Source organism: Brachypodium distachyon, chromosome 3 (assembly GCF_000005505.3).
Source record: "Brachypodium distachyon strain Bd21 chromosome 3, Brachypodium_distachyon_v3.0, whole genome shotgun sequence".
NCBI classification, from domain to species: Eukaryota; Viridiplantae; Streptophyta; class Magnoliopsida; order Poales; family Poaceae; genus Brachypodium; species Brachypodium distachyon.
Window position 1 is genome coordinate 44320069 of NC_016133.3, and position 10572 is coordinate 44330640.

Genomic DNA, 10572 nt, shown 5'->3' on the forward strand with positions numbered 1-10572 from the left:
ATGCTAAATTCTAAATTTTCTGCAGTGTATAGGATGCCAAATTTACATGCAAAGTGGACCCACCAAACAATAAACTAAGGGCGCGTTCCGAAGTTCTCTGGCTTCCCGAAATCCGTCGATCCGGCTTCTAAATAGCGATTCCTGATTCACGGCCGGAGCGAGGAACGTCCGCTGCTGCTCTGTGGTTCAAGTGGGCTTGAAAGCCCAAACTCCCTAGGGCCAGTAGAGAGGATTCGTCCTCCCAGCCCAGTCAAGAACGGCAAGGAAGAAATCAGGGATGCGGCCATGGACATAGACGAAGAGAAACAGGGGAGGCGGAGGGGTTTCACTGGCATCCGGCGGCCAACGGATGGCGAGGGACGGCACAACACGGGCCAGGCTAGGGCTAGAATAGGGCGTCGAGGCAGTCATCCAGGGGTAAGGCATGGACGTCGCGGGCGCAGGAAGCCGTGAATCGACGGCGGCGACCGGGCCAGAACGGCCGTGACGGAGCCGAAGGCGTGAGTCCGTCGACTGCGAAGGGGACGGTAGCGGGGCCTGCTGAAGTCCAGTGCAACAGAGGAGGGGCTAGGCGGCGGGGAAGGCCCTCCTGACGGCTAGGGTTCCGGCCTCTCCATGATTGGACTGAGAAAATGGTGGTGCTCGCCTGCTCGGGCAGAGAAGGAAAAGAACCAAGAGAAGGTAAAACGAATCGTTTTTCACTTAAGCGGAGCTGTAATTTTAGCTGCTTCGAGTTTTGTTGTTCCACAAATCTCCAAAAGGGTCGCTATGTGATTTTTACATGAAAATGACCCCGCTTCTTGGAACTAGCTCCGCAGAGCTGGCTTGTTCGGTGACACTCCATGATGGATTTTACGGAAGCTGGAAGTTGGAGGATCTCCGAACGCTCCCTAACCAGATTTCCGCCGCACCTTCCTCTCCCTCAACCGTCCAAGACCATCTCTCCGCCTCCGCACAGTGCCTTGCGCTCAGGTCCGTCTGTGCCCCTGCCCCAGCGCCCATGGCCGCCTCTATGCCCCTGCGTTGCCTCCGCCGGCTCCTGCGAGCCCCACCACCATCGCCGCCTGCTTCCAGCGCAGGTCTGCAACGATTCATTTCATCGGCGCCAGAGGTGGAAGGCAGGTCCATCAATTTGTTTATTCCTCAACCAAATTTGGAACCGGAGCAGCCAAAATTTTCTAATTTGTCATCGGTCTCACGATGTGATCATGTGGGCTAGAAGCTGAATTGTCTCTTTTTTTTAAGAAGGAAGATTTAATTTATTGTAGGAGGGGATTTTAACATTAGCAGGGCCCTGAGGATAAAAATCATAACTATGTTCACTCTGGTTTCATTGACTCTTTTAATCCCATTATACATGCTTATAATTTGAGGAAAATTGCTTTAAATGGGGGCAAGTTCACTTGGAGTAACAACCAGGACCCTCCTGCTTTGGTAAAACTTGATAGAGTACTTATGTCTGCAATTTGGGAAGATATCTTCCCCTTAGTTACAATCAGGAAGCTCCCTAGGTCACTTTCTGATCATAATGCCCTTTTACTTTCTAGCGGTGGATCCCATCCTCATATAAAACATGGTTTCAAATTTGAGTTGGCCTGGCTCAAATAAGCTGACTTCCTTAGCAAGCTTAGAGAGATTTGGTGTGAACCTATCAGAGCTAAGTCTATCTTGGACATTTTACACATCAAGATTAAGAGATGTAAAAAATATTTTAGGGGCTGGGGAACAAATCTTTCTGGTCAAATGAAAAAGGAAAGAAAATCTTTGAAAAAGGAGTTGGATAACTTAGAAATTCTGGAGGAAGATGGATTACTTTTGCCTGATATGTGCACTAGGAAAGTGGCAATTATGACTAGATTACATCATCTGTATGCTGAGGAGGAGCACTATTGGTTTCAGAGGTCCCATCAAAAGTGGCTTTTGGAAGGGGGCTGTAATTCAAAGTATTTTCATAGAATTGCTAATGGGAGGAAAAGGAAGAATACCATTTTTTCTCTGGAAGCTGAGTCTGGTAATATTTCTGATCCTAAAATGTTACTGCAACATGCAATTGATTATTATAGAGCTTTGTTTAGACCCTTTTCTGAGGATGAAGTGAGTTTTGCCCTTTTTGCTATGGAAACTAACAAAGCTCTTGGTCCTGATGGACTTCCTATTGAGTTCTTTCAAGCTAGGTGGGAATTTATGAAACTTGATATTATGTATCTTTTTCATGAGTTTCACAAGGGGAGTTTAGACATTCATGGGCTCAATTATGGGGTGATCACTTTATTGCCTAAGATTTCGGATGCTTGCAAAATTCAACAGTTTAGGCCTATTTGTCTGTTAAACTGCTTGTACAAATTAGTTACCAAGGTTCTTTCTATTAGACTTGATTCTGTCATGCATAAGCTGATTAGTATTCATCAGAATGCATTCATTGGGGGGAGATATATAGTTGATGGTATCCTTTCCTTACATGAAATCATGCATGAGGTTAAAAGACAAAACACCACTGGTATTTTTCTGAAACTTGATTTTGAGAAAGCCTATGACAAGGTTGATTGGGCATTTCTGCTGTCTTGCATTGAAGTTAGAGGTTTTTGTTCTAATTGGATCTCCTGGATTAGTAAAGTCTTGTGTAATGGGACAGTGTGTGTTAAGATGAACGACATGATTGGCTCTTACTTCCAGAGTTTTAAAGGGGTTAGGCAGGGTGACCCTTTGTCCTCTTCTCTGTTTAATTTTGCTGCTGATTGTCTCACTAGAATGATCTTTATAGCATAGTATAATGACTTATTTCTGGTTTGATACCTCATTTGTTACCTCCCGGTATAGCCTTGATTTCTGGTTTGATACAATTTTATGTATTGAACATGACATGGATAAGGCTGTCAATTTGAAGCTGCTTTTCTATTCTTTTGAGCTGATGTCTGGTCTCAAAATTAATTTCCTCAAGAGTGAGATTTATATAATTGGAGGGGACAACCTCATTGTCCAATCATATTCAGATCTTTTTGGTTGTAATGTTGGGGAAATTCCTTTTTCTTATCTGGGAGTGCCTGTTGGTGGCTCCAGGCTCCTGAGCAAACATTGGGATTTTCTTTGTGCCAAAGTGGCCAAAAAGTTAGATGCCTGGAGAGGTGGCTCCCTTTCCTCTGAGGGTAGGGCTGTGCTAATTAAAGCCTGCCTAGAAAGTGTGCCTACTTATCATATGTCTATGTATAGACTACCTAAGAATGTTGTTGAGAAGCTTGACAAGTCTAGGAGAACCTTCTTCTGGCAAGAAAATTGCAATAAGAAAAAGTATCATTTGGTTAAATGGTCCAGGGTTTGCAGACCCAAGGAGAAAGGGGGTTTGGGGTTTAGAAATATTGAGGCCTTTAATACTGCCCTTCTGTGCAAGTGGTGGTGGCGCTTGGAAACCAAGCAGGGAATGTGGCTGCATTGTATTGGCTAAATACATGAGAAATGCCTCTGTTGCTTCTGTGACTGTCAAAATTAATGACTCTCCTTGTTGGAAGGATCTTATGAAAGTTAAAAGTCTCTACCTGGCTGGTAGGAAAGGTGTTGTTGGCTCAGGAGACATTATTAGGTTTTGGGAGGATTCCTGGTGGGGAGAAGCTCCACTCTACCAGACTTACCCTAAGCTGTTTTTGTTTTGCAACTCTAAGGATACTTCCATTGCTGTGTTTAAACATGATATTCATGATGTATCCTTCTCTAGATGGTTGCATGGTCCTCTAGCTTGCTACTGTGGTTCAGAACCTTGTACTCACTGACACTCCTGATACCTTCCTTTGGAAATGGGATGCTAAGAAGGTGTTCACTGTCAGTTCTTTGTATAATCATTTGTGTAGAAATGTTGCTAGTCCCAATTTCTCCTTCATCTGGAAAGCAAAGTTGCCTCTTCAAATCAAAATCTTCCTTTGGCAAGTTTTCCTGAACTCCATTTTGACTAAACACAATATGATTAAGAGGCAGTGGCCTGATAGCCCAAAATGTTATTTTTGTCACAAGAATGAAACTATGTTACATCTTTTCTTTGAATGTACTGTGGCTAGAGTGGTGTGTGGGTGCCTGGGCTACTTGCTTGGTATTGATATGATACCCTCTTCAACCTGGCAATACTTTATCTGGATGAGACGTTTTGTCCCTGGTTTAAAAACCTTTTTCGTGGAAGGCCTTGGTGCGGTTTGCTGGGCTATATGGAAAAGTAGAAACTCTGTTTGTTTCGAGAGAAAAATTGTTCATCATCCTACAGCTATTGTGTTTCTTCTGTGCTCCTTACTCCAATACTGGGCTGAGATGCAGAAGGATCTGAAGATGCGACAGGGGATCGTGGAGGGGGCACTTGAACTTCTGCAAGCTACAATCAGACTTCGGCGTCTACACCAGGCTGCGAGACCAGGCGACTGATTCTGAACTTCGTCAGTCGAAGACTCTAGCTTTGCTGATATTTTGTTTCGTCCTCGCACACTTGCTTTACCTTTTGGCCCCCGCGTGGGCTATGTTCATCGCTGTTTCTCTGTAACTCCCATGTTTGATGGGTTGAATAGTACTCTGTTGGTGGCAGCAGGTTTTCGTCCCATAGTGATCCTCCCGAACCGGGTGGATCACAGTGAGTTTCTTGCTGGTGTCCGAATCAGCTTCTTTCCACCATCCCCTTCTTTTACTGCTTTGCTGTAAAACTTGAGACTACGTTGTTTCTGTTTGTTGAAATGGAAAATGGGGGAAGTTACCCGATTCAAAAAAAAGAAGAAGGAAGATTTATTCTAAATTGCAATTTGGCACTTTAATTTGTACAGGGACGGGCAAAACACTGTTGTGGGAGCATGGACCTGGAAGAGGCAAAACGCGTCCAGAGTCTGACGACCGACCCAGGCACCCAGCCCACTGGTTTCCCCGACTCCTCTCAAGCACGTCTCCACCCCCCTCCCCTCGGGCCCCGGCGTCTCCGCCACGAGTCGGCGACCACCGCGTCCTACCGGACTACAGTAGACGGAGAAGGAGACTCGCCGGGCCGGAGCGCTCTAGGTCCTTTCCTCGTCGTCCTTGGGCGAGCTGCACGCGACGAGCCCCCCGTCGGCCTCTCCACGTCCCTGCAACTACAAGGTGCCTTCGCCGCTCCTTTCAACTAGAATCGGTTTTGTTCGTTAAACTTACAGCAATCTTGTCCTTCGTGTAATCTCTGCGGGATACTTAGAACCCTAGAAATCCACAGTTATTCTCCAACGATCCCTAAAAACCCTAGCCAGACCTGAAGGATTCAGTCGTGATTGATTCAGTTGATAAAGTTTTGCTTGAAACGTCGCACGTTTGTTTCATCTTGTAGATTACCGGTGGCGATTTTGGGAGGAAACCCGTGTGGGTTCAGTCGCCTTTTTTTTCTTCTTCTTTCGAGGACACTTCAAACGCCATTTACTTTTAGATTTACCTGTGGAGTTCCCGATTTGGAGACATTGGGCAATATTCGGCATAAACCGGTTGATATCAAGGGCAAGTCTTTGGCGAATAGGGAGAATTTTTCTGTAGCTCACAAGTATAATCTTCTAGATAGTCGGGGTGTAAAGGCCGCAGCTGTGTGCCTTGAGCCTCCCCGTGATGCTCTTGAGCAACAGGCTAGAGTGTGTAATATGACATTTCCTTATTAATACAACTCCCTATTCCAGCGCAAAAAAAAAAAAACATACCCTTTTGTCTCGCATAAAGAAGTGCAGACACTTTCTGTCCTCGAGTTCCTTGGGTTGGAAATAATTGAGCATCATTCATTGCCTAGTGCGATCTCTTCCGCTCTAACCTATGCTGTGTGTGCCTTGTTGTACACATGATATTCTGTGTTGTTTGTTGCAAGGATGGAGTGCAATGGAACACCTCGAAGGCTTGAACTTTCTTATTATTATATTGGGTATTACTTTCAAATGGCAGTTGAACATCTTATTCTTATGGCCTATTTAGGGTGGTGAGTAATACCTTTAGGGCCTCTTCCATCATAGTGAACTCTCTACTTGTATCCTGACTTCATAATGCAGCTCTGGCTGGCCAATTTGATTTTTTTGTACTACTCACACACTTGTTCAGGACATGTGAAATTTAGCTTGTTTCGCAATATATGTTTCTGCAGCGTCAAGGATCCAAGTAAGCTTCAGTTTTAGAATAAGAGTTAAATGCACGGGAGGTCCTACAAGTATGGCGTTGTGTCATCTAGGTCCTAATAGTATGAAAATGCAGTTTTGGGTCCTAAAAGTACTTTCAGTGTGTCACCGGCGGTCCTAAGCACGCCGGAGGGTCTGACCTGTAGACGTGTCATGTTGACCCATTTTGACTGGCCACGTAGGATTAAGAAAGGGCAGTAGGAAAAGGCCCAGCCTTCCCCCGGGAACGCGTTGAGGTTGAGCCGGTAGGTGAGCTCCCCGACGGGTGCCACGACGGCCGTCTCCATCACCTTCTCCGGCGGGCGCTCGTTGGTGGCAACGTGGATTGGGTTCCGCGTGGAGATGTTGGAGGTGCCGGGGGTGTGGTAGAGGCTGCCTTTTAGTGGGGCGGAGCTTGAGCATGGAGATGAAGGGCTGTCTCGTGGTGCGTTGGAGAGGTAGACGGAGAGGGCGTTGGAAGGCGTGAGGACGATGGATTCGCGGGTGATGATTTGGGAGTCGTCGTAGATGACGATGGTGGACCAGCGGGTGGCGCCCAGGTAGAGGTCGAACTCCGGGAAGACGACGCCGTCGTCGGTGCCGCCGCCATGGTCGTGGAGGAAGGTGGCCCGAAGGAGGTACCGGGTGCAGGTGGTGACCTTGAGGTGTAGCAGTACTTGTTGCCGTCCGCCGGGAAGTAGCGCAGGCTGCTGTACTGGGTGCTGCTGCGCTGAGGAGAGGAAGAAGAAGGGGGGATGGTGATGGCGGTGCCGGAGGTGATGAGCCCGGGGTATTTCTAGGGGGGCAGAATGCAATTTTAACTCCCCTTTATTAATCCTATGTGGCCGGTTAAAATGGGTCAACATGACACGTGGGCAGGTCAGACCTGCTCTGGCGTGCTTAGGACCGCCGGTGACACACTTAAAATACTTTTAGGACTCAAAACTGCATTTTCATACTATTAGGACCTAGATGACACTACGCCAATACTTTTAGGACCTGCAATGCATTTAACTCAAAACTAGTAAGTAAACATTTACAAATTCATCCCATGGTCCAATACTTAAATGATAAACGGGTGCTCAGCTGCTCATGCGTCTAATTAATGCTAATATGTATTTTAAAAAAATTGATGTACGCTGCCTCACCGCTTCCTTTTCTATTAACTTCCGTTTGAAATACCTTACTATCCGCTGGGCTGAACACAGTAGTAGTAGTAGTTACTTTTTACCCTGTAACCATCCATGTGTTTTCAGCCTTATTTGTTGAAAATAAACAAAGGGGCACAGTTAAATTCATGAATATTAGTGAAGTGAAATAATGTGGTTCTAGTTTAATTTAAGCTTACTTAAGCAGTGTCCTTTGCCTACTTGAATCAGGAGCCGACATAATTCTGCACTTATAAACCCAAGCCGTACCAAACTTTACATAATTTGTACGAGACTGTCAGGAAGTTTAATAAAGCAGAAGTTGCATTGCGGATCATTGAACTTGGCTGGTGAGAACAGTTTAGTCCAAAAAGTTGCAAATCCTGCATTTTATGTTTAAACAATCTGTTCTCTTTTCATATGCGCTTTTGGGGTAGGCATTTCCAGTGATTGACCTCGGTTTATAACCAATTTTGCACAAATAGGACTCAACTTGACATTAACGTTCAACTGCAGTCCAAATTTCTCTTTTTGGGCCTAATCTGGGCACGCGTGATGTGTGTGCTAACATGGGCGAAAGTCGATGAATGGAGTTTGTAGCAAATGCTAGCCACCATAATTCTACAGAAACACTCCTCCTTCCTTTTCTCTTCAACCCACGGTCCAGGCGTCCAGCCCTCATTGTCGCACTATTTCCTCACACTTCCCCTTGCTGAAATTCCCCTTTCCAAAACCCCTAACCCTAGGTTAGCCAAGATCAGAAATCCTCCTTCTCTGACAAGCAATTCCCCTCTCTGGTCGCTTGTCTGCACTTCTGTTGCTCTGCACCACTTGGTTGCTGGTTTGTCCTGTACCGTCGCCACTGAAGGAGTACTGAGTCCACCGCCTTGCTAACGGTTATGTTGGGGTGCATTTGGTACACTGGATAGACATTTTCAGATTCTAGGCCAGATTATACCTAAACCATGACGAATCTCAATGTCAAACCCCCACTGAGCACAGTACCGTCCAAACCTAGATGTAAGAGGGGAGAAAGCACTTACCGTAATCAGGAGGGTCAACATTGGGCGGTCATCGACAAGATTCCAGGGCCGGCGCTGATCGCACGCACATCAATCACTAGCGCGCCTGACCGTCCTCCACCCATCTGCTTCACCTCGAGCACGTCATTTACACAGAAGCTGAGAAGTTTGTTTGCCTTTACCTCACGTGCAGCAGGCATGAAGTGAGGGCTGGACTGCTGGTAGAAGGGGAAAAGGAAGGATGTTTCTGTAAAATTTTGGTGGCCAACATTTTGCTAGAAAAACTTTCCATCCATCGACCTTCATCCACGTGAGTACACTCGTGTCCAGATTACCCCTCGAAAGTGAGATTTGGACCGTGTGTGAACAGTAATGTCAAGTTGAGTGATTAAAATGCAGGATATACAATTTGTTGGACTAAACTGTACCCACCTTCCAAGTTCAGTGACCCCCATTGCAATTTCCTATTTTAAGAAACATTGCGACATTGGGAAAAGTGAAGAAAAGAAGTAGTACATTTATTCCATAATACAGGCTTTATTTGCCTGCGCAATGGTCAGTGACTTTAAGTCTTTTGGTTCGAGTACATGTTGTCTTTTGTGAAAAGAGTTCCTGGATACTTGACCGGAATTTTTCATTGGCTCAACTGAAAAATGGTCTTTGGAATTCCATCAACTCTTGGGCCTTGGCACTTTGTCACAAAGTTACAGGATCGTAGTATCATATCATTTGGTAGGGTACCCTCTTAGAGATTATACTGGTGTGGTACATATTTTCTTGTATAATAAGAGTTGCTGAAAAAGTGAGAAGTATTATTGGTTTGTGTCTGCTGATTGGTTTCAACATTCTAACGGAAGTTGGCAAGTGAAGGGTGAAGATTTTCCCCAATTTTCTCTATCTTTAGTGCTTTTAAGGTGCGAGTAAGTTTGTGACTCAGGATTTCTGTGTTACTGCACTCTATAGCAGCTAGTCTTGGCCACCTCATTTTTTTATTTTATCACTAATAGTTTGCTGCCAGCTGTTGAGAAGCTGATCACAGTTTCACCGAGCGAACTGCCGCCCTCTTTTGTCTTTGCACTAGCTAATATGATGGCATTTTCCGTAACTTCATTTTTAAAACTATTTCTGTGATTTTTTTTTGTTTTGTTATCTGATTACCTAGATTTTGCATATATGTGTGTGTTACCCTTTTTGTAGCCTATGATCTAATTTCCCCATTGTTGTTCATATTTGCAGGTGTCATACACCCCTTCCATGCTAAGGCACCACTAGTTCCGTGAATGACCATGACTTCTGAAGACGGAGACATCTCAGCTCTCCTATCTGAACCAAGTCTACCTGAAGAGGAGCCTGAGGCTTCTGGATCTGATGATTTCTTGCCTGCTATTTTGGAATCAATCAAGTCAAATGAGAAGGCAGTTGAGCTTTCACCCGAGGAGGTTGCTTGGGCTGATTCATGTTTTGTGCATACTTCTGAATTGTCAGATATTGACTGGGGAGCAATGAGGGGAGCGTTGCTTGATTCCCTTGAAAAGCCAGTGGAAAGTCCATATGGTACTAGTGAAGTCACTCAGCATGGTGATGTGGACATGGAGGAGCGAGGCAAAATTGATGATGATGAGGCTGCTCGTGAGGTTTGCAAGGTTGTTAATCTAATTAGAGGTGCAGATGAACATGGCAAGCAAATGGATGGGTATGTTGCAAAATCTGAAGATGGCGATGATCTGGTTTCATCTGAAGTGGTCGAGCAACCCGAGTCGAGAGATTCTATCTTCAAGGTTTGGGATCTAAATGTATCATTTTCTGATGACGAGGGTGAACTTGAACTCATCAATGATATGAAGGAACTCCTCAGGGACAATCCTCCAGAGGTTGCATATCCACCTCCTAGCGATTCAGCCAATGCTTTGAGCCAGATAAACATTGATGAACTTGTGGCAGGTTTGGGTGACTTGTCACTGCAGCAAACCAGCGAGTAGCTGATGCTGCGGTAGCTCTCTGACAGTGCAAATTAGTTTTTTCAGAGGCGGCTGTAGACTTCATGCATCCGTCTGAGTTTTGATGTGTGTTCTGTATGTCTGGATAATAACCTTTTTAATGTTTTTCGTGAACAATTTCTAGGATCGTGTATACTTCTTTCTTTGCAGAAATGCTTTATTCCTCCATCCAACAAAGGATGTCTCAACTTTGATTAAATTTGAATGCATCTATACACTCAAGTTATGTCTAGATATATCCAAATTTTGAAAAACTTGAGACATTTTTTGTTGGACGGAGGGAGTACTTGAA

General features: G+C 45.1%; 1 protein-coding gene across 5 annotated transcripts; it reads left to right on the forward strand.

The window, feature by feature from the left end:
* LOC104583759 (transposon TX1 uncharacterized 149 kDa protein) lies at window positions 1–10433 on the forward strand. Of its 5 annotated transcripts, XM_010237118.3 has the most exons (4): window positions 3–681; window positions 819–1122; window positions 1900–2011; window positions 4294–4636. In XM_010237118.3, the coding sequence occupies exons 1-4, from the start codon at window positions 633–635 to the stop codon at window positions 4396–4398; spliced, it is 570 nt and encodes a 189-aa protein (XP_010235420.1). In that variant the 5' UTR covers window positions 3–632; the 3' UTR covers window positions 4399–4636. The 5 variants fall into 5 exon arrangements, with proteins under 5 accessions (XP_024317680.1, XP_024317682.1, XP_024317681.1 ...); XM_024461912.1 differs by having other exon boundaries at window positions 1–681; window positions 811–1118; window positions 1900–4636; XM_024461914.1 differs by having other exon boundaries at window positions 1–681; window positions 811–1079; window positions 1900–4636.
* The last annotated feature ends 139 nt before the right edge of the window (window positions 10434–10572 follow it).